The sequence below is a fragment of the Dipodomys spectabilis genome, unplaced genomic scaffold, assembly GCF_019054845.1.
Source record: "Dipodomys spectabilis isolate Male_0828 unplaced genomic scaffold, ASM1905484v1 ptg000512l, whole genome shotgun sequence".
Classification (NCBI taxonomy): Eukaryota; Metazoa; Chordata; class Mammalia; order Rodentia; family Heteromyidae; genus Dipodomys; species Dipodomys spectabilis.
The window spans coordinates 772,635-800,612 of NW_024871189.1; the positions used below are offsets into that span (position 1 = coordinate 772,635).

At 50.4% G+C, this 27,978-nt stretch overlaps 1 protein-coding gene across 2 annotated transcripts in view; it reads left to right on the top strand.

Moving 5' to 3' along the window:
• Nucleotides 1–27,978, top strand: part of Rptor (regulatory associated protein of MTOR complex 1) — a 313,102-nt gene that overhangs the window by 138,976 nt on the left and 146,148 nt on the right. For both annotated transcript variants that reach the window (XM_042669964.1, XM_042669963.1), the window contains exons 5-6: nucleotides 4,572–4,718; nucleotides 18,952–19,127. In XM_042669964.1, coding sequence (XP_042525898.1) covers nucleotides 4,572–4,718; nucleotides 18,952–19,127 — 323 coding nt within the window. The remainder of the gene's footprint in view (nucleotides 1–4,571; nucleotides 4,719–18,951; nucleotides 19,128–27,978) is intronic.

Here is a 27,978-nt window from a genome sequence, read left to right on the forward strand (position 1 = left end):
GTCTTGACCCAGGGGCACTGTTCCTGGCTTGAGCATTTAAGCTCCCTTCCAGGGGCGCTCTTGCTCTGGCCTGGCCAGCAGAGTGTGCTCTACCGGCTGGTGGAGCTCTCGAACAGTTCCCAGTTTTAGTGGGTCCTGTGGTCCGGGTGTTGGGGTAGGGAGTCTAGGTCAGGGTCTGGGGATTCCCTCCAGCTCTGGTCTCCCTTGATGGATTCCCTGTCCCCTGATGGGTACTCACCCTGTAGGTCGTCAGTTGTTGTTGCAGTCCGTCAGTTGTTGTTGCAGTCCGAGTTCAGTTGGGGTGGTTGCGGGCTGGGTTGGGCGGCCCCCCGCCGGGTCGTTGCGATCGCGATTGGGCAGGTGGTCTGCAGACAGGTCCCTTTGTGGCGCTGCTGGTGCCGGGCGGCTTTGGCGGGATGGAGCCTCTCCGCTCCGGTGGAGAGTGATGGGTGGGGTGGGATCCTCCTGGAGACTCCCGGCTGGTAGGTTTCTCTGTTCCTGGCGATCCGCTGTTCTGCAATCCGGTACCTGGTGATCTGCAAGCAGCCCCCTGTGTCTCTGTGGCTCCGGCAGCCCCCGCCGGGCCGGCTGGCGGCGGCTTGGCGCACTGCCGCGCGGCCAGTAAAGGTTGGGGGAGGGGTCTTCGCTCTTCTCTGTTCTGAAATTCTTCTTTTCCTCTCTTTCTTTTTTTGTTATTTTCCACCTCTGGTTTTTCTCTGAGTGTTCGTCTTTTTGTTGTTGTCGGTCTCTTGGGGAGATTAAAGGTTGGAACTCGAACTCTCTTTTTGGTTGGAGAGAGCTGTGGCGTTTCCCTACTGCCCCGTCGCCATCTTGAGAACTCCCCCTCACTGTGATTTGATAGAGCTGATCTTAATACTCCCTAAGGGATAGGGACATGTGAATTGTTGCTGTCTTAACAAAACTTGACAGATACAGCTAATGTATCTAATTGTCTCTCTTTCAAGGCACTGGTTCTCACACAGGGAGGTTCCTCCTCGCCAGGGACATGTGGTGGTGCCTGGAGACCTTGGTTGTTTCCCCGTGTGCACGCCTGTGTCTGCGTGGGGATGGAGGGAGGGGTGGGGAGGGAGGAGGGGCTCTGGCACGGAGGGGCAAAGCCCAGGGATGCCTCTGGACGTGGTGTAGTGTACAGGACAACCCCCGGAGGGTGGAGAGATGCCTCCCGAGATGCCACGGACGCAGCAGGGTGTGCGGACGGCCCTTGGTGGAGGGGGAGAGACACTGCTGGCTGGCTACCCGCCCACCCACCACACTGCCTGTCTGGGGGCGTTGGTGGCGGAGCGCCTGTCGGTGGGAGCACCTGTTGGTAGCGTGATTGCTCTGCCCGGGTGAGGACAGTGCACCTCAGGACGCGCACAGTGTGTGAGTGCCGGTCCCCAGGCCCAGCAGGCCCTGTCCTCAGCCGCCACGGGCCGCAGGGGAAGGGGAGTCCACAGTGCTATTCCCGATGTGCCCCTACTTCATTCGTGTAATGAACCACAATTAAGTAACCCTCTGCCTCAGGAATTTAAACATAACTTGATTTTGGCAAATGTAAAGTATCGACTTTTTCTCCTGCTCCCCGTGCCCGCAGTTCCTGTCCGCTTGCACCAGGAAGGGGAGAGGCGACGGCGTTGGTCATGTCACAGGCAGCTGCTTGAATGACCAGGCTCAGGACCGGGCGAGCTACGTTCAGATTCTTCCCCGGGCCTAGAACACCATAGAAGGCACACACGTGGCACAGGGCATTAGCAGTGCCTGAAAGTGTACTGAGTGATGGCTGCTTCTCAGTCCCTTCTTCTGCCCGAGTACAGGATTGCTTTGGTCTCCGCCAGGGAGGCCGTTCAGGGCATCCCTCCCTCGCAGTGTGCCCTGCTGGGGAGAGCTGCTGCCTCGGGCGCAGAGCTGCAGGATCGCGTGCTCCACAGACTCCGGAGCCAAGAGGGCGCCTGGAGCCCAGTACCCACCACCCACCCTTTCCTTCCTCCTCGCGGTCCCTGCAGTCCCCTTTCTTCACAAAGACTCCTGCAGGACAGAGATGAACGAACAGCCGCTCTCCACACCTTGACCCCCTAGGAAACATCCCAGAGCAGCTAGGCGCGTACTCTTCCAGCGTGGTGAACACGCTGTCTGTCCGTGGAGAGCAGTCTCTGCGTGCTCATGAGGTGAACAGTAGTGTCACACTCACAACTCCTGCTTTTCCTCACCCAAAATGGAGCCACGTAATCTATGATGTTCTGGGATTTACACTGTAAGAGTTACAACAAGCCTCTGACCTCACTCTGTGTGAGTGTTTATACGCAGCGCTGTCGGGAGAACGGGGACGCTAACATAAGGATGCATAGACCCCACTTTGCCTATTGTTTATTGGTTTTGTTTTGTGTTGAGGCAAAGTTTCTCCACATTGCCCAGGGTGGTGTTCAGCTCCTGGTCTCAAGGGAGGCTCGTACCTCACCTTAGTAGCCGAGACCTGCACCCAGGGACCTGGCCGCGTGCCTTTGATTCTTCGGTGTGGGCTCTGTTAGGATCAGGACAGGCTACAGGTTCAGCCATTTGGGCCTCAGCCTGCTCCCATCCTGCAGCTCTGCCATCGCCTGGCTGCTGTTCTCTGCGTGGCCAGACTCCTCCCCGTGCCGTTGGGGTGTTGAGGGCAGCACTTAGCATTTGGGCGTTTCAGTCACTGTGTTGGTCACACCTTGGCTGCAAGAGCAGACGGGGCTGCCGAGGAGACAGCTTCCTGGCGCTGGTCTGGTAACTAGGAGTGAGAGGCCCGATGGCAGAGCGGCAGCGTCTGCCACGTGACCTGCCCATCGCACCTGGCAGGACACCGCTCTCTGGGTGCAGATACCCGCGTTTCTAGGGACGGACACTGGGGAAGTCAAAATGAATGCACAGGTTGGATATTGGTCAGTTCGGCCAGACTTTTCTAAAGTAGGTTTCCTTCGTGTCTATTCCCACCAACACTGAGTGAGTGCCTTGCTCAGTACAGCTCCGTCATATTCTTTGTCTTTCTTTTTAGTTTGTTGGATGAAAACAGACCTGTTGGTCTGCTTCTTTAGGATTCCTAGGTTTGTGACCTAAGAAGGCTTTCCTTACAATAAAATAAAACTATTCTGCTTTTCAGTTTGCCTTTTAATCTACTCTGTTTTTGTGTGTGTGCAGAACCTGAGTTGACAATATCAAATGGTTAGCTACATTTTGTGGCATCGAGTTCTGAGCTGTTAACCCTCCTCTTCTCATTACAGTTATGTATGTGGGTCTATTTCTGGGCTTTCTCTTCTGTTGATTTGTTTGTCTCGCCCTCACTAATACCAATTTGTAATTACCATAAATTTATAGCGTAGTTAATGTCTGGTAGTGCGAATCACTACCCATTATTCTTTATTAAAAATCTTTCTCTAATCTTGAACATTTCTCTTTTGCGTTCACTTTAGAATCCGCTTGTCAAATCCATTAAAGGAAAAACCCTGTGGACATTTTGATTGGGCTTGTGTTGCCTGTATAGATTCGTCTAGGCAGAATTGGCATCTCCAGAACCCTTCGAGGAGAGTTTATTTACAGGGTGTATTTCCAGGTGTTCTCTCACAGAACATGACTGTGAGCAGCTCACTAGGTGAGGCCTCACAGCTTCCCGTGGCAGCGCGGTCCTGGGCCATGCCGGCGGCGACGGCTGCCTTCTTCTCTGCTGGTGGCTCAGTGCTTCATTCTGTCTGGGCAGTGACTTGTGCCGGACACGTTGTGGTCCACCTTAGGGAGGCTTCTGCTGGCCACCTTGACACCATGGTTCTCCAGGCCTCGCTTGGTCTCATTGTAAACAACCCAGACACAACCCCGGAGGTGGTACTTGTGGCTCAGCCACTTGGAAGCCAACTCCCTTTGCCTCCACTTACACTGCTGACTTCTGAGGACAGGGCAGGAAGTGAAGGTATTCTGTGAAGAGTGGTTTTAGATGTTGGCAGGGAGGGGGGTCCGAAGGGCCTCTCTCGAGATGATGGTGTTCTCTGCACTGCCCACAGTCACAGGACCTGCAGGAAAACAAAGTGCGTGCGTCCAGGAAGGAGTCCCACTTGGTCAGTGAAAATACATTATTTTTATAAACTTAAAAAGTGTATATGGCCAAATCCTCAGTGTCCCTTCAGGGCGAATTTTAAAAGCTACCTAGAGAATGGGCAGCTGTGGAAAGCACGCGAATCCTAGAGCCTGCCCACCACTCAGAGCTCGTGTCCTATGGAAGTGAAGCGGGGAAGGGGGCAGCAGAGGGGCGGGAGGTGTGAATAGCACCCACTTACAGTTGACACCTGGCCCAGTGGGGTGTGAGGAGGGACAGCTGCAGAGGGCATGGACTTAGTTGCTGTGAGGGCAGCTCTGGGGCTTCAGACGTCCACCGGACAGCCGTCTGGCCCTCAGCACTGCCTGATAAGATGCTGCACAAGTCGATGTGTAAAAGCCTAGTGTGGCGAACGTCTGTCCTGGCGCCATAGGCCCCGTCTGCTAGGTGCAGGTGCAGGTGCTGGTCCCAGTTTGAAGCCTTGAGATGCGTGTGTGTGACCTGACCCTTGTTTGTTTTTCAGAACTACACTCAGTACATCCCTCTGTCCATATATGACCTGCAGACGTGGATGGGCAGTCCTTCCATCTTCGTCTACGACTGCTCCAATGCCGGCCTGATTGTCAAGTCCTTCAAGCAGTTCGCACTGCAGAGGGAGCAGGAGCTAGAGGTGAGGCGCGGGGCAGCCCAGGGGAGGTGCTGTTCTTTGTTTTCCTTGGGGTGAGGGTCTACAGGAAGACCTTCTTTGAAGGTTCTCCAGGTGTTGGGGCTGAGGTGATTTTGTGAGAATGGGAGGATCTCCGTTCTGCCAGTGGCCCTGTTCTACCTCCCTTTTTACTTCTGTCGTTTGCGGTCTGAACACTAAGCAATAACAACGCTAACAGAGTAGATCTGTGCTTCCGCCGTCTCTTCCTCTAAGGTAGTGTTAAAGTAATGCAGACCTATTTACGTGAGGGCAAATGGAGTCATTTCTTCAATTCCATACACTGCATTTCCACTAGCGTCTTCGTTACTGCTCTAATTTCTTTTTTTTTTTTTTTTTCTGTAGTGTTTTATAACCCAAACCACCAAACAAATGGTAGAAACCAAGGCAACGGCCACTGGTTAGACCCTGGAAAGGACCTGGAAGGCCCATGTGGTGCTTGGATAATGAAGTAGCATTTTGCTTGGTTGTTTTAATTAATATTCGACACGAATTAAATGGCAAATTCTAAAGAGAAATCGAAGAGGCGGTTTCAATTAAGGGGCCTCCATCCTGTGGCCTGCAAAGGATTGTCAGTATAAAATACTCTGTAGCCTCCGGGGGGTCATGAATTCCAATTGGTTGCAATGCAGGAAAGTCTCAATCCAAGAACCAAGAATGGTCCTCAGTATGTTTCCTGAGGCCTTTTTGGGCCTGTTCAATTTTAATGTGTTTGTTATGTTTTTCACCTTTCATCAGAGGATAATGCTGAAAGAGTCAGCAACAAAATTTGAAATTCTATTTGGTAGAAGTTAAAGTTAACATGTCTACAGTTTAGTATTTTATGTGTGTAATTTAAGCCCTTCCTTGGAACACTGAATAAGAGTGACTGATAAATTTAAACCCTTATCCTTGAAAATGGAAGCACATGCTGTAGTTTGTTTGCTTGCTTCTGTTTGTCTTGCCTGCTCAGTTCGAGAAGGGAAAGATCAAGTTTCAGATTAGCAGATGTTCACTTTCCCCTCAGGCATCTCTGGGGCTGTCTACAAACCCAAAGCACTACGGTCTTTTGTGTTTCTTCGCAAAAAAGCGGAGAAGATTGCAAAAAGAATTTTGTTTGTAATAGGTCAAAGAATTGGCCTGATTTGGGTGCGGGGAAAGACACGGCATCAGCTCAGAGGAACTGAGCTGGTTTGGAGACACACTCTCATCCCTCATCCCTTCTCGTAGAAGGCAGGCTTTTCCAGCTCATGAGTCACAGTCCCCATTTTCTTCCAGTGCTTGGGCATCTGCTCTGTCAGGAACGCGTGTGTTTGCTATATATTGCCAAGGATTAATCAGCCTAAGACACCATTCATTTCATTAAGTGCAACAACAATAACAACAACAACAACAAAAACATTTACATGCATCTTTTTTATTTTGAGGGGAAAAACATTTAACTGGCTCCTTCCTCATGAGGTAGATAAGGTGGAGCAGCGTTAGCCCGGGTGGCCCATAGAAGGCCGTGTGCGCTCCACCGTAGGTTTCATAGTTAGGGCTGGTTTTATCTTCTTCCTTTTCTAATTACAATGTAGATCAGCCCTGTGTTTCTCCACTCACTCGCTGTTATTGGCCATTGTTCACTTAGGCTCTTGCATCAACAGCGGAAATTAAAATGATAAAATTGGCTCTTAGCTAATATTGTAGTGTTCATTTTAGTCATTTTATTCTCCGCTGTAGAAACATCACTTCTGTGGGATGTTAGGTTTGTTCTTTAAACAACTACAAAAAAAGTTCATTTCCTCCTTTTAGTTTGCCTTTTCTTTCTTCTTCCTTGGTGGTCCTGGGGCTTGAATTCAGAGCCCGGACACATTCCCTAAGCCTTTTTGTGCTCAAGGCTAGCACTCTACCACTTGAGCCACAGTGCCACTTCCGGCCTTTTCTGAGTTATTTTATTGGAGGTAAGAGTCTCATGGACTTTCCTGCCCTGGCTGTCTTTGAACTGAGATCCTCAGATTTTAGCCTCCTGAGTAGCTAGGCTTGTATGAGCCACCAGTGGCCAGCATTAACTAATTAATTAATCAATTATTTTTTTTTTTTGTGATAGCATTGTCCCTGAGCATTTTTGCTCTTGAGCCAAAATGGTACTTCTGGCTTTTTCTGAGTAGTTTATTGGAGATAAGAGTCTCATGGACTTTATTGCCTAGGCTGGCTTTGTACTGCGATCTCAGCCTCCTGAGTAACTAGGTTTACAGATGTCACCCACCAGTGTTCATCATTCTTTTTTGTATGTGTATATGTGCGTGCGTGTGTGTGTGTGTGTGTGTGTGTGTGTGTGTATGCATATATATATATATATGCACGTGTATATATATTATATTTTAATATCCTTTATTGTGTACCATGTGAACTGATCCAAATAGGGAGGCAAGTGGTTTGTGTCTGGTCACCTTGCTGTTGTTCTTTGGGTTTGCACTAGGGTAGGGAAGCAAACATCCCTGTGCTTCCCGTCTGACCCGTGGCCTGAGAATTGGGGAATACAGCAGTAGCGAAAAAGGGGTTGATTCAAAGTAATGCAAGAAAGCAGCTTATGGGACCAAACGGCCTCCAGAGAGTAAGCATGAGCGTAAACACAGGTGATGTACATTAAAAGCTGGTGTTCAGCTTTCATATTGTTAGTGGCCCAGTGCTGTCCTGGGACCATCAGGTCCACTTGCTCTGCGTGTCTTCTCATGGAAATACTGCAGGTGCAAGTGGAAGACAGCTTCATAAAAGCACAGCATAAACACTGCACATCACAGCCAGAGAAAACACACATCTGTTACTCCAAAATCTTCCTATATTCATTTTGTTATAATTTGAAAATTAAAGAAAAACTGCAAGTTTCTTTTTTTCCAATGTCTGTGTGTTTGTCCATCCTCCTGTCTGCTCTCCTTCCCTAGGTATGAGAGGATTGAGTCCAGAGCTTCATGCTTGCTAGGAAAGCACTCTATCACTTGAGCCAGGCCCTCCAACCCCCAGTGTTCTTTTCTAAAATAGGTTTTTAGATTTTAGGGTTTTTTTTGTTTGTTTGTTTTGTCCTGGTCCTGGGGCTTGAACTCAGGGTCTGGGCACTGTTCCTGAGCTTTTGTGCTTAAGGCTAGTGTTGTACCACTTGAGCCACAACTCCACTTCTGGCTTTTTGGTGGTTAACTGGAGCTAAGAGTCTCACAGTTCCTGCTTTGAACTGGAATCCTCAGATCTCAGCCACCTGAATACTTAGGATTACAGGCGTGAGCCACCAGCTCCTGGCTTTAAAATAAGTATTTTTGTTTTTATCAAAGTATTTTATGCCAGGGTTTACAAAATCCTTTGTGGAAGGCTGGCTTTTAGTTAATGAAACAGTTCTTGGCCTTAGCCTTCCTAGCATGGAGTTGGCACCAAAGGTGATCTTCAAATGCATTCCTCAGGATCTGGAGGTAAAATGTAGCTGCTGCTCTTTCTTGATACATTTATTTAGGTTAGCTGTGGGCTTTCTACTAAGACACAAGCAAAAAGCAGAACTGCCATTAGTGACTTTTCCTTAAATGAGAAATCAGGCCTGTTGTTTTGACCGCACTTGGGAAGCTGAAGTAGGGTGATCATGAGTTCTGTCTGAGCTACAGAGACTGTGGGGGAGAGGAGGCAGGGGAGTCAGGTAGATTTTGACAGTGAAGAGGCCTGCTTACTTGGTGGCTTCAATTGATGTTATTTGTACCTGATAGTGGCTCTGAAGGCCTCTTCGGAGGGGCCGGCTCCCCTCCAGTTCACCACTGCTGTTGTCGCGCGGTGTTTGCTCGGTGCTTTGTAGCCTCTTGCGTACTTCGAGTTGTCCTTGCTGTTTATTTCCGGTCTCAGCAGCAGTGAAGTGCCGTGCTCTGCGCTCCGCTCCGTGTGTTTCTGTTGCCACTCGTCTTTCCAGCTTCTGTCACCTGCACTTAGGCGTTTGTAATTATTTCCTGCCTCTGACCATCATAGTCTTCTGCGCATGTGTGGAGATTGTCTAAAGAGACAAACATGAGCCTTGTTATCGCATTGAGTGTTTTTACTTCTGTTTTTCTTGTCTATTCTGGAGTTTGCCTCTTTTCTTACTAAATTACGTGTTTGTAACACTTCCTCCATCTCCAGTTTACAAGGATAGCGCCAGATCTCAGCATTGTCCTTCCCTCCCTGAGGTCCCTTGGCGCCCGCCTCTGCCGCTGCTCCTGCTGAGAGTTGTCCCCATAGGGGCCTCCCACTTCTCCAGACGCACAGCTGTGCTTTCCTCGTCCTGGTGCTCTGTCAGAGCACCTCGGGCGGTAGCCTCGGGAAGGGCGTGCAGTAGCCGCCCCTCTCGGGTCCTGAGCCTTCACATTTGGAAAGTCCAGCTGGAAGCCATCGCAAGCTCACAATTGGTTTTTAAACAAATAACAGCCTGCCCTTTTCACTATAGGGTCTCGAAGGCAAATGATTTACTTCAGCAGTGCTTTGGGGCTGGCCAGCTTTCTCTTGCCTTCAGCATCCTATGCTGCCTGATCTTTGTCTTCATGGCTGTCTCCTGCCTGCCACAGCTCCAGGCAGTTCATCTTTCTCTAAAGCAGGAAGGCACAGGGAAGGGCTAGTGCTGTCTGTACCTGTCCCCATGATTAGAAAGCACAGATGGCCCCCATCGATGACATCTGTAGTGCAGAGGCAGCCTAGGAGCAGTTGGGGTGGGGCAGGAGAGGAAGGAAAGGAGCTGGGACCACCACTGGGATACGTGGCGGCGATGCAGCCACACCGTGCGTGCCGTTGCTCTAACACAACTTGGCTTTTTTTTTTTTTTTGGTCGGTTGTGAGGCCTGATCTCTTGGCTTGGGCACTGTCCCTCAGCTCTTCAGCTCAACGCTAGCACTCTACCACTTGAGCCACAGCGCCACTTGTGGCTTTTTCTGTTTATGTGGCAGCTTGGCTCTTGACTTCACCCTACTTGCTCTTACGACTTCAGGGCCTATGTCATTGTGTCTGAAAAGTCTGCTGTTGGCCTCATTGTCACTGTGCTGACGAATCTAGAAGTATGAGTGCCATCCTCCAGATACGTCACTGAAGGAATATGTACAGGTACGAGGCACAGTGTAGTCCTGAATGAGTTAGAGAGAAAACCCAGATAGTATCCCCTTTTGGATAATAAATCTTTGGTCTGTAAGCTCGAATGGAAGGGCAAGTTGTAGATTGGCAGATTGTCTTTGTGTGGCCTGTCGGCTCTGGTCCAGCTTCCTAGACCTTCCCTTCCCCACACCGCCTCTGCTGTGCAGCCATTGTTCTTTGTTGTTGTGGCAGGTGAGCAAGGCAGCGTAGTGACAGAGGACAGCGGTGCCCTCCTTTACAGCGACAGCCTGGGCTCAGCTCTGTCCCAGCAAGACCCCCGAATGAGCATCGCCATCTTCATTAGTTCAGGACTGACACGAGGACAGCTCCTGCTGGTTGTCCTGCTGTTGGAAGAGCCTCTTGGAGCTTTGCCCCCGGGACCTGGTTCTCTGCTGCTATTGGTACTTTCCTAGGCTCCTCTGATGTGGCTTCGAAGGCGTTGTGTTGTTGACTGACATTGTCTTGGAGTCTGGCCTGTGAGGTCCAACAGACAGACACGAGCCGGGCCCACCGCGCCCCTGACCGTGTGCTGCACCATGCCTCGTCCTCCACCTGGGCGTTGTGGAGGTGAGCAGGCAGGCGGCGCCTGTCCTGACGTCCAGATCGCCAGATTTCCTCCAAATACTGTGCATCTTGCAGGCTAAGGTTTTGTATTTGCAGTGTCACAGCTCCCTTGCAATTATTCTGGGTCAGCCCACTGCTTAGCTGTTGTGGAATTTGCCCACGAAGGCAGTTCTCTGTGATGCAGGTTAATCTGGTAGCATCACAACGTCACCTGTGTGTACTGAATGCCACACGCAGCCCACCCGCCCAAGCGTGTTCCTTCCTCACTGTTCCTCCAAGAACTGCCGTGGTTGTGACCCGCGTAACTCCACCAGGATGCGCAGGCCCGTCCTGCAGGAACCCAGGCCTTGGCCCTCGCTCATCTTGCAAGTTAGGCCTTTCACAGCTCCATTTCTCCTTCTCCAAGTATACTTACCATTTGTAGGGAGCAGAGAGGTGGGCCAGTATCCGTTGTAATATGTTTATTTTCTCCTTTAGTGTTCAGGGGGTATTGTTTTGTGGGTTTTAACAAGATGTCTTCATTTCTCGAAGTTACCTCTTTGCTCTGCTATACTTTTTTTGTTTTGTCTTATTTTGATTATTGTCTTTCATACTGAGGCCTTATGATGGGATGGCTTCTCGTCATTTTTATGTTTACAAGGAAGAGGAGGAACTGTGCTGCTCTGCATATCCGCCCGTGGAGCAGCGGCCGTGTGCACATAGCCGGGCGCTGGCAGCAGGCTGAGGCCGTGGCCTTCAGGGTGCTGGGACTGGGTGGTAATGCTAGAGGCTGAGGGTACCTCTGTGGTTTGTTTAGAAGGAAGAGGGATTTGCTCATGGATTTGGTGTAGGATGTGAGAAGAGAAAGGAAGTAAAGGTAGCCCCAGGGCTTTGGCTCAGGCGGCATGAGTGCCTGTTTCCTGAGCTGCAAGAAGACCTGGGAGGCATGGGCTGAGAGCCCACTGAACCCTTCAGAGTCACACGGGCCTTCAGGCGCTGAAGGCCTCGGAGGCCTCCCCAAACACAGCGCGCCTGAAGGGGCAGAACGTGCATGGCTGGGGGGGGGGGGGGTCAGAAGAGGGGAGGAGAGGAGAAGAGTAGAGAGGCTGAATAAGGCTTATGCCATGCGCTGCAAGCTGGGAAATAGGAGTGGCCACTAGAGGAAGTGAGGAGGGGACCAAGAGCAGAGGGAAGAAATGTTCCCTGGAGGTGGGGAGGTCAGCTGACTGTGAGACGAGGCTGAGGTGGGATCTGAGGTCATCAGCCTGGGGCCCCCAGCCGTGAGAGCGCAGGAGGCACAGGTGTGGAGCAGCCCAGGCCTAACAGTCTCCAGGAGAGGCTGAGGAGGGGCTGTCTGGTTTGCCCTTGGTTTTTTCATCTGTTTTTTGTTTTCCATGGGCGTTGTTTGTACTAATGGGAATAGCCAGCAAGGGAGAGTGAGGCAGTGTTCAGAAGGGTGCTAGCTCAGGTAGGGACAAGACTGTTGGAACCAGGCAGAGGCCTGGAGGAGTGTGAAGACACACGTGCACGTACACACAGGTATGCATAGCTGCGCTTAGCCATATGCATAGGTACACACACACACAAATGGACACAATGAGCCAGGCACACGTGGCTCAGGCCTGTAATCGTAGCTACTCAGGAAGCTGAGATCTGAGGAAGCTGAGGATCACTGATCAAAGTCAGCCCGGCAGGAAAGTCCATGAGATGCTTATCTCCAATTAACTGCCAGAAAACTGGAAGTGGAGCTGTGGCTCAAGTGGTAGAACGCTCACTTTGAGCACAAAGGGGCTCAAGACAGCGCCCAGGAGTTCAAGTCCCACAATTGACCAAACCAAAAAAAAGTGCTTAATGTATGTGCACACAATTGCCTATGTGCTTATTTGCACACACATCTGTATACATATGCAAATGTTCACATGTGTGCTCATTCGGCACCATAGGAACATAGATGAGCACACCACAAGTGCAATGCTTCTGTGCTGTGTGCAGCACTGCCCCCTGCAGTGCTACAATAGACTTTTCTTTGAGGACAAAACTGCCACTTTCACACTACTGTCCTCGCATCCTTGGCTTTCTGTCTCCCACTTGGTCATGGACACTGAGTTTTCCCATGCTCCTGGCACCATCTGCAAGAAGCTGGCATCCTACGGTGACTCTGTTAATGCAGCAGAGATGTGGAGGGTGATGCTGGACAGCAAGGGTCCTGTGGTTTAAACCGGACACTCAACTCATAAGCAAGGGGGGGGGGGGAGCTAGGAAGGTGGCTCAGTGGTAGAGTGCTAGCTTCGCATACCTGAGGCCCTGGGTTCGATTCCTCAGCACCACCTAAGCAAAAAGAAAAATGAGCCGGAAGTGGCGCTGTGGCTCAAGTGGTAGAGCGCTAGCCTTGAGCTGAAGAGCTGAGGGACAGCGCCCAGGCCCAGAGTTCAGGCCCCACGACCGGACCGGAGAGACGCTTGTATGTGCAATACGGAGAGATGGCCTCTGTCCCGGCTACATGCTGTCACAGAGGTGACTGGGTTCTTCAGATCTGGTCTATACACGAGGAAGCTGCGAGGACTAACGAGGATGCTGGTAGATGTGGGTCTGCCCTGAGCAGCGTGTAAAGCGCTGTGTGGGGAGAGGCAGGGTTCCACGAGGAAGGGTGCAAGGAGGGGCCAGGATATGTGGACAGCTGGAGGCCGCAGGCCAAGCCATCGCCTCGAAGCGCTTGGCATCGTAGGCCCCAAGTCGGCTGAAGTGTTCATCAGTACTTGTAAACATGTCTCTACCTCACCGTCTTGGAACAGACATCAGAGATGCTTCCGACAGAAAGTCATTGGTAGAGAAAAAGAGCCTGTCCATTTTCTGCTGAGTACTTCCTGTTGGCGATGCAGCTTCTGTTAGCTTTTGTGCTCTTTGGAGAAGAGTCCTTCTGGTTGTGGGTTTTAGCCTGTGCACACATAGTAGAGAACGTGCCTGTATCTTACAGGCCCTCCTGCTGCCACAGGGCTCTGCAGCCATGCTCACCCCACACGGCACTACCACACACCCTGCTTTATCCTTCAGCAGTGGCAGGCTCACCACCTCACCTCGTCTCCTGGTGCAGGACTCTTAGCATCGCCTTTTCTGTAGTTGTTGACACCATCTAAGAGCAATTGGGGAGTGGAATTTGCTTATAATTTCTAATTAACCATGTTCACTGAGTTGCTGGATGAGTTAGAGCATTTAGAAGCCATTGAGTGGCCAGCAGCTAAATGCCTATAAAATAATGGATGGTTCACGTGGGTAAACTTGGGGTACTTGTGACAGACCATTGCTTGAGAGGGCAACATTCAGGTGTCATCCACCAAAAGCAGCCCCTCTGTTCTCCTGCCCAAAATCTCCCAGCAGTGCACACTACTGGGTTTTAAAGTTACTATTTAGTATTTGATGCATATGATTGCATGGGTTGTATATTAGAAATGCCACCTCTACTTGGGCTCTGCTGGCTGCATCAGTACCAGTGTCACGGCCTGGACGTTTGAATGTGAAGGGAGCTGAGCAAGCAGCACTAGCCTTGCTCCCACAGCTCGGCTGTCCCTTTGAACTTTGTACACGGTCCCCTGTAATGACATGTTGTTGAAATGAGAATGGAAACAAGGCTGGTTTAAGGCAGAGCTCAAAGTATCGTCCAAGAGATGATAGTCTTGAGTCCCTTCACTTGTTAAAGACTCCTGAATTATGGGTGCCCCTAAGTCTCCACAAACACGTCTCTTGTATGCATGAGAAAGGGGGCAGAAGTGGCTTGAGGCCAGTGGCCAGTTCGGAAAAGAAAAGTGTGGGTGCTGCCCTGAGCTGGACGTGCATCTGTAGCATGCGGCCACAGGCCTGGAAGCCACCTGCTTGCTTCCTCGCGAGCCTGAGCCCCGGGCTCCATGGGGCCCAGGGGTGTGGGCAAGGCAGCAGGGGTCACGGCTGTTGCAGAGAATCACATCTAGAGCTTCTCCTGGGTGCTTCCCAAGTCCTCCAGAAGTCTCGGGGAGTTTTTAGAATGAAGATCATTCCGGTGCTCAAGCCTCTCAATTTTTCTGGGAGAAGGCTCTTTGGCAGCGGTGCTGCACGCGTGGACGTGTGCTTGGTCAGCTCTGTGGAGCATTGCTACAGCCTGAGTATTCACGGCTCTGCTCTGCCCAGCGGCCTTTCCAAGCAAGTGAGAGCAGTTAGCCTTAGCCTGCAAGCTGTTTTTGGAGAATTGTTTCAATTAAAGGGTCAGTGCCTTCGACACATCGAAGCTGAAACCATGTGTAGGAAGTGACTTGGATTGGAATGGGATTTTTTTGTATTTTAGCAAGACTGAGAAGTAATGTTCATTGGCAGAACCCTTTCCTAGAATGCCAGCCTGTGTTTCTGTAGTGGCTGTTGAAGGCTTCGCGTCTGCCTGCCCCAGAGGCAGAGCTCTGCTGTGTGTTTTGGAGCAGCTGGCCATAGTGTGGGTGGTGAATGCACCCCATTGAGTCCAGCAGACAGATACCATCAGGTCTAGGGCACTGGTGCTTTGTGCTGCTGAACTTAGGATCACCTGTGGCCCGAGAGCATGCCTTCCTTCCCTCCTACCCAGCCCCTCCCCAGGCTGTGTGCGTGGTTAGGCCTTCCGTCTGTGGTTTTTCATACATTCTGTTCCTAATGCACACACTGGGTTGGAAATGTTTCTGCGCCTTCCTGTCTTGTGTTCTCAGGCAGCAGGCAGCAGTGCAGGGTGTCTCTCTACCCCCGGTTCTGCACCGGGTGAGGTGCAGACAGCCGTGCAATACACCTCACCCACCAGCACCACAGCCTCGGCCAGCTTCCAGCCAGCTAGGCACGTGTCTGACAGCGCCACCAGGCCTGCAGCCTGGCAGAGGCCCCGTGTCAGAAGCTGCTCTGGTTCTTTAGAGGATTAGCTTCCCGAAGGTTTGTGCAGACAGACAGCAAAGGCAAAAGAACTGCCATCTTCGGAGTTTGTGGCAAGAGGAACTGTGGGGCATTCTCAGCTCTGTTTAGTGAGTAAACTTCATGTGGAAGAACTTCACAGAGACACTAGCGAGCACACCGCTATTCCTTTCACTCTATGCTATGAGAATACCTGGCCCTTTAAAAAGGAAAATAAGAATATTGAGTTTAGCTGTTGCATAAGTGGCCATTGCTGCCCACTTACAGTTAAGTCCCTTTTAATCATGCCAGCCGTCTTTATACTTCTAGGCCCAGTGGTAGTTAGTGATGCTTATTAAAATAATGTCAGTCTGCCAGCAGTTCCAGACATCTCTCAGGCTACCTTTCACATTTCACGACTACCTGGGTCTGCTGCAGTGTGCCCAGCCCTCCCAGAGCCCACGCGGGGCAGATGTCACCTCGTTCCCTCCTCCCAGCCTTCTTCCACCAGGCCCAGGCATTGAGCGACCCCACCAGCCCTAGAGGGCCAGACTTGAGGGCCATACTCTGATGCTGCCGTAGACGCCAGAGCTTCTGCGTGGCCCCCGCATGACTCAGGACTGATGAGCTGTGGATGAGATCGTGCCCAGACCCATCAGCCTGCATAGCAGGGTTGATGCGACAGACCAGAAACTAATTTCCTGTGCAGAGCCAGTTGCTTTGTTGATCTATTTTAGCTTATAAAGCCAGAGCCCAGAAAATGGTTTTACACGCAATCTTGCCTTCTCTCATCTTTAAAAAAAGAAAAAAAAATCCACTAAGTGTTGGTGGTACTTAATGCCACCAAACTTGGAACTGTACATTTAAAATTGTTAGCACAGGGCTAGAATATATTTGTCTAGCCCAGCACCCCTCCTCCCCCTCACACACACACACATACAGACAGACACACGTTAGCATGGCACATTTTATATTACACATAGAAAAAAATATATTACACGTAGAAATGGCAGTTTTTATTAAAATATTTATTTATATGGGTTTTGCTATTGCATATACAAGTATTTGATTTGTACTTTGGGTTTTCTGTTTCTGTAGTAGAAATGATTATTAATAAACATGCAGCCGTTAGCACATTCCATTTGAGCAGATTGAGATGCTACACACTACAGCAAACATAAATGTGCAGGGGCTAGGAATATGGCTTAGTGGTAGGATGCTTGTCTAGCACTCATGAAGCCCTGGGTTCGATTCCTCAGTGCCACATACACAGAAAAAGCCTGAAGGGGCTTTTTCAGGAACAGAGTCCAGGCCCTGAGTTCAAGCCCCACGACTGGCACAAAAAAAAAATGATGACAGTGCGTTACACACCTTTGTCACCAGGTTGGCTGGTCAGGAGCCAGCCCATGTTGCGAAACACTGCACTTGAAGGTATTGAATGTGCTGTTTGGAACCTTGGTATCCTAGGTGCCTGGAATAGACTCATGGAGGTCCAGATAAGATGGAGGAATGAAGAGTGCCCCACAGTCAGGAGCCACTGCTGGCCTCCCTGGTCTGTGTTAACCTGACAGACAGACAGACAGACAGTGGTTTTCTTTCCTGAAGCCCATTTCCTCATTGCCGAACATCTTTGAGAATGGATTTACCTCGTGAGGGTGTTTTAAAGCAAATGAGCATACCAATATGCAAAAGAATGCTGAGAAATATTACCAACTATGCAACTAGAAGGCACTGCCAGTAAGGAGGGAAGAAAACGATGATGCGGACGCAGTCTCTGCAAGTCACGAGGCAGATGTGTACCACCCTGCTTAGAAATGCAGGCTCCCCACTTGCCTCGGAAGCCCGGCCCTGCGCCGTTCCCACTGCTCCGGTCGGTGTGCAGTGGGTTCTGCCCCATGGACTTTACAGCACAAGCCTGGGCTGGACTTAAGTAACCAGTAACAAAAGCCCTGGAGGCAGATGATGAGCAGCCCACAGTGCTGTTCTCCAGATCCTTGCTGGAGAGCAGCACCGTGAATAAAAGCCACATAGAAGCGGGTTCTTGCTGGCATTCAGCTTCATCTGATCAGATTTGAGATGGAGCTGTGTTCCGTCAAATCCCTAACCAAGATGGGTTGAATTACACTGGGGCTCCATAATGCATAACTTTTCATTATGGCCAATGATGTGTATGGAACACATCGGTGAGGGAAGGGGAGATGGGGGGGCGGCTCCCGAGGGCTGTGTGGGCAAGTGTGTAGTCAGGATTTTCTGGGTTAATGTTTCATTATCTTCATTACCTATGTGTTATTCTTCAGCATTGTCATTTAGGCCAACGGATGAAAATGCAAATGTCTCTCCAGCAGCCCACCACCCACCTCATCTTCAGGCTTTTTCCTTCCTTTGCTCCTGCCCTGCAGGCCGCTTTTCTCTGGTGGGCTGATGAGTGGTTTCGGGCTCCTGGGGCTTCCCTTCCTCTGCACCGTCCCAGGTCCCGAGGCCGCCGCCCGCGCTTTCCTCTCCAAGCTAAGGGACCTCATGGATGAGAGGTGCGACCTGCGCTCCCCGGAGGGGCAGAGCCATGTGCCCACACGCTCCCCCCCACCCCACCCCCGGCATCACGCCTAGAACACTCCCTGTGAAACCTCGTGGGCTCTCTTTCTGAAAATGACACGCAGGCCTGTGACAGGTTCCGGTGTGGTCACAGGTGGCATGGGCGAAGCAGAGGAAGGTAGCCCTGCTGCCTTGCTCACGGTGTCCGGCCTGGTGTTGGTTTGGGTGCCGCTGCTTGGGGGGCACGCGGGAGTTCTCTGACAGTTTGGGTGAGCCAAGCGTCAGCCAGGCCTCTCGTCTGCTTAAACACTTGACTGCTGCATTAGTGAAGAGATGGAGCCCTTCGGCAGCTTGGGTGTGCTGGCACACACCTGCAGTCCCAGCTCTTAGAAGGCTGAGACAGGAGGATTGCAATTTCAAGGCCAGCTTTGAAGGCCCTGACTCTGTCTCAAAGAGCAAGCAAGAAAACAAGATTGACACTTTTAACTAGACTATTAAGTCAGGAAATAGAAGTGTGCATTCTCTTGTTGTGCACTAATTAGCTTGGAGCCTTGCTTCCCAGACCTCGGTGACACCGCCTTTGCCGCAACAAAACGGTATCCAGGTGACTGTCAAGCAGCTGATTATCCCCTATCTGTTATCAATGAACATCCGTGTATAGAACAGGCAGAGAAGTCAGGTGACCCTAGGAGCAAATGCCCCACCTGCCCGCTGTGCTGGCACACTGCGTCCCTCGGTCTCAGGGTGTGAGGAGTGGCGGGCACACTCCAGCTGTCATTTGACATCTTCTGTTTTGCCTTTGTTGTTGACTTCAAATACCTTGAGCGTCTTTCTTGTCATAAACAACCTAAATAAGACTGTGCTAGCTTAAAGATGGAGTGCTGAGTGTAAACACTCTGCAGGGCCGGCAGGGGCTGGGTGTGGGGGGCCTGAGGGTCACCCAGGCAGGACCACAAAGGAAGCAGGCTTGCTGTGCAGAGCCATGTTCTGCTGCGAGAAGGATCTTGGGGGTGATTCTTGGGAGGTTCCCAGGCTCGTACTCACTTTCCAGGAGAGGATTCTACCGTTAGGCCTTCCCCGAACAACTGTGTGGTAAAACCCCACTGCCATAGGCCCTCCAGCTCCTTACCCCCAGCTAAGCCTGTCTTTTCCTGCATTCTCCCCGTAGGTAGCCGCGATTAACCCAAACCACCCCCTCGCCCAGATGCCCCTGCCCCCATCGATGAAGAACTGCATCCAGCTGGCGGCCTGCGAGGCCCACGAGCTCCTGCCCATGATCCCCGACCTCCCAGCCGACCTGTTCACGTCCTGCCTCACCACCCCCATCAAGATTGCCCTGCGCTGGTAAGTGCCCTGTCGCGGTGCGAGCGCGCTTCCCAGCCCGGCCCAGGCCGTCTGTTGCCGGGTGGCTTCCCAGAATCCCCCGCACACACCCCTGCTCATGTGCAAGTGGTATTAGGTGGCACTAAGATTGGCCTTACTGGCAGCGCACTTTCATTTGGGAGGAAAAGGCTATTATGGGAAAAAAGCCATTTCATTCTTTGCTTGAAGTATAATCTTTCAATTTATTCTTAGTAAAAAAAAAAAAAAAAAAAAACCAGAAAGCAAGCTATGATCTGCTTCCCGTCACCGTTCTTTGGAAGAGTCCAGCACACTGCTGGACTGTGGTGTCCCCAGGCAGCCTGCCTGAGGCCCCGGGGCCGGCACACCGCAGTGGGCGATGGCTGCTCCAGCCCGACATCCCAGGCTGTCCCACCACGCTTAGGACTTGCTTTCCCATTTTGCATGCGCTGATAAGCCTTCGTGGGGCAGTGTTGTCCAGCTGGGGGAGAAACATTCTCCAGGGGCCGCCGCTCTCACCGGGCAGTTGTGTTGGCACACTGCACCCTCCATGGGCTCTCCATCCAGGTTTACCAGCAACCCAGATTCAGTTTCCTGGTCCTTTCTCCAGATGGAGAGAAGCTGCTGGGAGTGTGGGCGCTGGGGGCTGGGACGGCCCTGGGGGTCCTGGGAAACCCCTCTGGGGGCCACCAGCCTGGAGTGGGGAGCCTGAGGTTGCAGAATGGCTGAGTTAGAGGAACATGGTTTCGCTGTTTATTTACAGCAAAGGCCTAGAGCGTCTCATCCCCCTGGGAGAAGAGAGGAAAGAAGCAGCTGGGCCATCACCCTTGGCCATGGGCTTCCCGTTCCCACCCTCCCAACCCCAGGGCTTGAGACTACTGCCAGGCCTTCCTGTAGCATTAGAGTGTCAGAGATGGAGAGGAGAGGGGCTGCCTGGAGGGGGACCAGCTGCATCTCTGCTGCCTGAGCTCTCCCTACCACAGCTGCCCTCACAGCCTTGTTGAGCCTGCCAGGGAAGGGACTGCACAGACACCCAGTGTCCCTGCCCAGATAAGATGTGTCCTGAAGGTTCATACTTTTAACTGGGAACTTTATACAAACAAAGGAAGTCTGAACGTTTGCTGGCAATTTGTGATCCAGGGCTAAGTGAATTTATGGTACCTAGGGCTACTGTGTTCCCAGAGGACAGGAAAGTTCCTGCAGACCACAGTGGTCTGAGAGAGAGCTCCCCACAGGAGCCAGAAGTGAAAGCTGTGTGTGCTGTCGGTGGGGAGCAGGGCGCACACAGACAGGTCCTCATGGAACACGCTATGTCCTGAGGGTGGGTGTCAGCCCCATCAGACCAGGAGGCCCGACCAGACTGTCAGGTGCTCTTATGACCTGACCGCCTGGGACTGTGGTGAGCCCTACGACACGGATGCAGGAGGGTGAGGCCAGTGACCCAGATACAGGTGTGCAGCCCTCTGTGCCAGTCAGACCATCAGATCAGGGCAGTTCTGATCTGGGACAAGAACGAAGCAGGAAAGCACAATGTAGCTGGGGCTGGGGCTTCTGCGGGTGCAGCAGGTCTCCACAGAGCTGGCTGCATGTCTGCACCTGTGCCTGCCTCTTTCCTTATGTTCTCCAGCGTCACTGTCTCTGGGCCTGACAGCCCCACAGTGGCACTGTGCACCAACTGCCATCAGATTCTGCTCACCCTGTGGGGAGTGGGCACTCGGTCCTCGTGCGGGTCTGGGGAGGATATGAGCCAAGGGAACAGAACATTGGTGTAACGTCACCGATGTCTATACCTGCTGCATCTTCCATGCTGCTGAGCCTCCCATCTCCCCTCCCCGCACCTGCAGATCTTCTGTTCTCCAAGCCCGAGCTGGCACAGACGAGCCTCTGCTCCCGGGCAGCTGCTGCTCCTGAGGAGGTGGTTTCCATGTGGATGCCTGGTGGTCCTGTGTGTTGTAAAGCAGCCCTACCTCCAATCGGAGGTGGATGTGTCTCCCCTCCCCCAACACACAGCGCATTATAGTCCCAGCTCCCTAAGGTCCTTTCTGGAGTGACAGCAGAGTGAAGTTTTAGTAGGAAGGACAGTGTAGAACAGATCGAATTAATTCAGTTATCATAAAATGGACTTAGAACTCAGTACATCACAGTGAGGATAATGATCCTCAGACAGCCAGGCGTGGGGTGATAGAGTCCAGTCTCAGGTGCGCATATCTATTACAAGGAAGCACTTTGTGTCTTACTGAGGTCTTGAAATTGGACCGAATGGGGCCTTTGTCGAGTGGATGCAGTGGGGAAATGCGTACTTCCTTGTAACAGCTGAATTTAAAAACAAGCTTTAAAGTGAGGTTTAAGAGGATATAGTGAGACAGTATTTATTGGTGTTTTCAGAGTATCAATTTTTGGATGTACTGATTACCAATTCCCCCCCACCCCCCCATGAAGACTGTATTTACCATTTCATGTACTTAAATCATAGCATTATATTGAAATATCTCTATAAGACCATTAGAAACTCTCAGTAAATGTCAGATTACCGTTTCACTGTGGTGTTGATCTGTTTTATTTAACCAGTGTCTAGGGGAGCTTGTAGCTCTCACGGGGTTATCAGACTTCTGTGAAGGGTCAGCTACAAAGTTGTTCAGGCTTTGGATCGAGAGTTCCAACTGTTGTTGTAGTGTGACAGGGCTGGGGATAGAAGGTAACAGATGAGCATGGCTGTGCTCTAATAACATACTATTCAGAAAAATAGGCAGTGGGCCAGAGTTTGGGCTGTAAGCCAGTTTGCCAATTCCTGCCCAGAAAACGGAATCAGAATCTAGCTGTAAATGACTGCCATGTTATCTCCCGAACAGAAAGTGACCCAGGAATTGAGTGCCCTCAGATGGGGAGGGAATAATAAAGCCACAGACGCAGTACCATAGCCAGGGGCTTGTTGCCAAATACCCATACTTCCCGCCTCCCAAACAACCCGGAGCCATGCTTGACCATAGCAGAAACAGCCCGTGGCGCCGTGACCACTGGCCCCCAGCAAGGACTGTTCCCAGAGCCGGCAGTCCTCTGGAGGTTACGCCCACCCTTGGCCCTGGGTCACCCGTAGTGGGTCACGGCCCTCCCTGTCCCTGGAGGCTGGAAAAGCCCGGCTGTACCTGGAAAACTCTGTACTGATGTACAAAGTGCCCAAGGCAGCACACTGCAGCCTGGGTCTGCTGTGAGGGCACCTTCTCTTTAGCGCCAATGAATCTCTTACAACTCATGTGTCTGCTTGTGAGTTCTTGAGTGAGACCCAGGCCTTGCCTTCCATCTCACCATCCTGCCTTTCTCCTCCCCTCCTCCCCTTCCTTTCCCTCCTCCCCTCCTCCTCTTCCTTTCCCTCCTCCCCTCCCTTCTCCTTCCCTCCTCCCCTCCCTTCTCCTTCCCTCCTCCCCTCCCTTCCCCTTCCCTCCTCTCCCTTTCCTCTTTCCTCCTCCCCTTCCCTTCCCTTTCCTCTTTCCTCCTCCCCTTCCCTTCCCTTTCCCTTTTCCTCCTCCCCTTTCCTCCTCCCCTCTCTTCCCTTTTCCCTTCCCCTTCCCCTTCCCCTTCCCCTTCCCCTTCTCCTTCTCCTTCTCCTTCCCTTCCCCTTCCCTTTCTCCTTCCCTCCTCCCCTTGCCTCCTCCCCCCCTTCCCCTTCCCTCTTCTCCCCCTTCCCCTTCCCCTTCCCTCCTCCCTTCTCCCCTGCTTCATTTCTCCCTTTGTTCCTGGATGGCTTTGAGAAATCCAGCAGATGTTGTAGAAGACATGCGAAAGAATTGTTAGATGTTTTGTAGACTTGATCGAGTCTTGCTTTATAAAAATACAAAATATGCTCATGTCGGCCAATGTATTTATGAATCCTAAGAGATGATGAAGTCATCATTGGAAGACATTGCTCTCTGGTTTTTTTTTTTTTCTGTTTTTGCCTTAGTCTTTCTTAGTTTCAGAAATTGATTTCAATAATTCTGAAATGAGCAATTACATGACTCTGTATAAGTAATTGCCTTGCTCACCATTATGTATCAATATAGTATAAGAGTCCAGGATCCATTTTTCCCCCTCCAGCTGTTTTCTATTTCTTTGATTGAGTGGCATGATACCGTTTTAAATTTATTATGGGTATTATTTGTGTACTACTGAAAATTATAACCCAGGGGTGCTTTATTTGCTGTGGGACCTGCTGTAAAGAAGATGGATGCTTATTACATGGTGCAGCACACAGTTGTATCGTCCAGTAATGAAAATGACAGACACTGTTTTGGATTGAAGAGAGGTCGAGGAACCTATTTCCTCCCTTTCAATTAAGTGGAGGAACGTCAAGGAGTTTAAATGTTAATGGTGCAGTGTTAATGCGTGTTTGTCAGCAGGGGAAGCTTTGCTCTCTGTTTCCAGCAAGAGGTGGTAACTGAGCCTGTACCCTGATGTGCAGAGATAAGGAGCTCTCCATCCTTATCCAGCCAGGCCGAGCGTGTACGTGCCTGCTTCCTTTCAGGCACTGCTGTGACATTTGCTTGATGGTTTTCTCGATGACTCAGTAAGTTAGTTACCTTTGGAAACATGAATTTTTGGAGTTTCAAGTGGTAGTTAACTGTTTGTTCTCTGAGGAGTCTTCTAAAACCAAACTTGTTTGCTAGGAATTACTTCCTACCCATCAACCCCTCCCGCCACCCCAATGTGCTGTCACCTTGTGCACCTCCTTTTTGAAAAAGCTGATCCCCATCCTTGCACAGCACTGTCTTCCTGCTGCCCGCCCTCCTTTCCACAGCTCTCTGCACTCTGTGTCTCAGACCGTGGTTGTGGAATAGTGGGGTTGGAATCACTTGTGAATAAGGACTCCAGCACCAGAGATCTTCACATTAAGGCCTTGACCATCTTCTGGTCCTTTGCACACCACCACGGCTTTCCATTCACTCCTGGCGTCATCTGAGCTAGGCAGTCTGCTGTGGCCACTCTAAGCAGTTCCTCTCCCCAGCTAGACTGCTCTCCCGGTCCCAGTGTCCGCACGGGCACTCAATTCATAAGGATATTGTAAAGTGCTGTGACCGAGCTCCTTTTTAAAATGTTAGCATGTAAATGATCAGATTTAAGCTAGGCACTAGTGGTGTATGCCTATAATCATAGCCCCTCAGCAGGCTACGATCTGCAGATTGAAGCTCAAAGCCAGCCTAGGCAGACATATTCGTAAGCCTTTTCGGCATTTAACCAGCAAAACATAGAACTGGAGGCATAGTTTAAGTAGTAGGATGACAGCCTGATCAAATAAGCCGCGTGAAAGTACAAGGCTCTGAGTTCAAACCCAGTACTGGTACGGACGTGTACACACACACACACACACACACACACACACACACACACACACACACACACACGTGTTTATAACTATAAGAAAGTATCAAAGTATCTGGAATGGTCCAGCGTGCTGACTCCAATCTCTGGGCTTCGTCATCGTCCGGGACCCATAGGGCAGAGTGAGATGGAGTTTGCTCAGGGAAAAAGTCAGGTTGTTGGGTTCCCGCTGGGGCAGGGACAGAGGCAGGAACAGCATCTGTGCTGTAGGTGAGGACTTCAGCACAGACAAGAGCAGTGTGAGTCGGCTTTCTGGCCATGCACCTGGCTGTCCTCTTTGTGTCCTAGATGGTTTAGTTTCTTGGCTGTGTGAGGGGCTCAGAAGGGTGGGAAGAAGTGGGAAGAAGCTGTGTTACCTCTTCTTTGCAAAAACAATTGACTCTGTAATAAAAAACATCTTCACACTAGCCAAGAGGAGAGTTAGAAAAACGAATAATAGGAGACACCTAGTATGAAGATACGATTGAAGAGGTGGGTTGAGAAGCAGCATTATGGACATAAATTAATCAAAACAAATCAGAGCTAGGAGAATGGATGGAGGAATTCCCACAGAACGAGTAGATCTGGAAAGAGTAAAAGAAGAATGAGGGGTGAAGAAGCAAGAACTAGAGTGTGAACATACAAGGTCCAAGGACACTGACCTAGTATATGTCTAGGATGTATAACTGTTACCCAAGGAAAGAAGTTTCTTCTTGACAAAGGGAGGTAGAAAGGAGGAAAGAGTGGTAGGTAGGAGGGTGACCTGGAGGACAGTGAACCGAGCTTGTTCCTCCACGGATACTGTTCCTGATAAGCATGTGCCACCCGCACGCACATATGCACACACGCGCACATGGGCACGCGAGTAGGCAGAGAGGAGCAGTCCGCTGTTAACACTGAACTTAACAGTGCAGGGCGGAGCCTTTCCCTGGGACGGGAAAGCTTCTCCCCATTCCTATTCAGTGGTGCTCTGGACGCCAGTCATTGCCATAAAACTAGGGGTCGGGGAGGGACTCATTGAATGCCAAGACAGAAATAAACCTCGTGTATTTACAGACAGTATGATTGCATATAAAGACGTGAGAACTCAGCAGTCACTGGAACTAATAACTCATCTTAGCAAACTTCCAGGACATAAGATAATTACCCAGACATCACTGGAGTGGGAAATAAATTTATTTATTTATTTATTTTGTTAAGTTGTTTTTATTGGGGTTTAGGACAAGGGATGAGAAAGGTCATCTTAGGGAAATAAATTTATCTTAAAAATAAATTTAATTTGGGAATAAGTATATGCAAGATCTGTGCTCACAAAACTAAAACATTGCTGAGAGGTGAAAGACATAAATAGCAGAGGATATACTGTAGCTAACAACTGAAAGGCTCATAGTTTCCAGCATTAATTCTCCTCAACTTGGCTACAGATTGGGTGCAGGCTCAGGGTTTTGTAAAAGTCACATAGAGGTGCCAAGGATGCGGCCAGGGCAGTTTTGAAGAGGCAGATTACTTCCTGTCTAAAATTCCACAGATGTGGCCGTGCAATGGTGACCGTATCAGATCTGCGCACAATGCCAGTTTGTCTTGAACAAAGATCTGAGCGCCTGTGGTGGTGTAGTATGTGTATACTCATTGTTTCAGTTTTGGTTGGTTTGGTTTGTGTTAGATTATCTGGACTTTGCCAGAAAACCACGCAGACATCCAGGTACAGAGGAAAGAGGCCGGCAAGATCCCTTCTCAGAAGGGAGAAGTGAGAAGAAGCGCCGGCTATTGTCTGAGGTGACCCATATAACCTAAGAGGTTTAGAAGGGCCTGTAAGGGGGCCAGGGGCTTCATCATGGTGGATTAGGATTGATGGCTGCTGTCCAAATAGTAGATAAGGGTCCTGCAGATAAGGGTCCTGTTGTCTTAGATGGTGGTAGCTGCCCCAGAGGAGTGTCATCCCAAGATAGAGAGGGTTGGAGGCTGATTCTTTACTGCCTTTACTACATGGGCCTTGTGTTGCCTAGGAAGGGAGCATGCCAAGCTGTGGTGGAGAGGGGAAGATGTGTGCTGAGCTATGGGTACACCATACTGCAAAATTAACATGTTCATTATTACATAGACTAGGTAAAGGTATAAAGCTAGACCAAAACAAGAGAGTATGTTTATGACTTCTTAAACATAATAGTACAAGTCTACTTAACTCTGGTAAACAATTCATTGAAACTAAAAATGTCTGTTCCTTGATAGACATAAAAATAAGCCAGCTCGGGGGCTGGGAAGGTGGCTCAGTGGTAGAGCGCTTGCCTTGCATGCATGAGGCCCTGGGTTCGATTCCTAAGCACCACATAAGCAAAAAGAAAAAAGCTAGAAGTGGCGCTGTGGCTCAAGTGGTAGAGTGCTAGCCTTGAGCTGAAGAGCTGAGGGACAGCGCCCAGGCCCGGAGTTCAGGCCCCATGACCGGACCCAAAAAAAAAAAAAAAAGCCAGCTCACAGTGATCTGGGGTTGGGCTCGCGGCGGGAAGGCAGAAGCTGCACTGCTGGCCGGGTGCCAGGGGGAGGGGGTCCTTGGCATGGTGGAAATGTCCTTCGTGAAGCTTTGGCAATGGCGGTAACCCAGACACATTTGTCAAAGTATGTTCTCAAGACAGTGCGTTTTGTGGTATGCAAATTGTTCCTCATTAAAGCTGATTTAAGTGTTTTTAAATGCAAAACATTGGGTGAAAAAGTAAAAGTCAGGATTAGATTTATAGCACAATACTTTTTGTAATTTAAGCGCAAAAATTACAAGCGTTTTCGGTGTACACACACACTGCTTGAGAGCACCCGAAGGCACAGGTTAGGTAGTTTGGGTGTGGCAGAGGGGCGGGAGGCGCCGCCCCCCATCACCACCCATCCTCACCACAGCCGCCATTGGAGACAGGAGGTGCCATCATCGGAGTCCAGGCCTGCTTTTGTCTTCACCTCCGGCCTCCACCCTCCAGAACTGTGGGCAGTTAGGGGCATCGGAAGGTGTGGGAGCAAGAGGTGGCAGGCGCAACCCAGAGGAGATCCGCCGCTCTACAAATGAAAGACTGTGCCCTGCTCTGGGCATTGCCATCTTCAAAAGCTGTACAGATGAAACAGGACACCGACAAGCCTTTGTGAAATGCCACAAAGCATATTAAAAGTTGATCTCCTTATTTTTTTACCTATTGTCAAATGATTATATTAAAATATGGCCACAGGGCTCAGTGTCATCAAATTATGATCAAAGGGAAGAAATAATGTCTGCTAGTTTACTGCCTAAATATAGACTGAATGGACCAAATGTTAGGTACCTAGGACTGTTGAAAATCAGTTTATTTCCTTAAGTAACTAAATAAATTAACGGAATGTATCTGTTTTTATTAACACTTTTATTAGCATATCTTCATTGTAAAGAGAGTTTCATTGTGATATTTCCATGCATTTAATTGTATTCACCCCCTCTATAACCTCCCCCCCACTTTTCAAAGCTATTTTTTTTTAATTTATTTATCTATTATTTTGCCAGTCCTGGGGC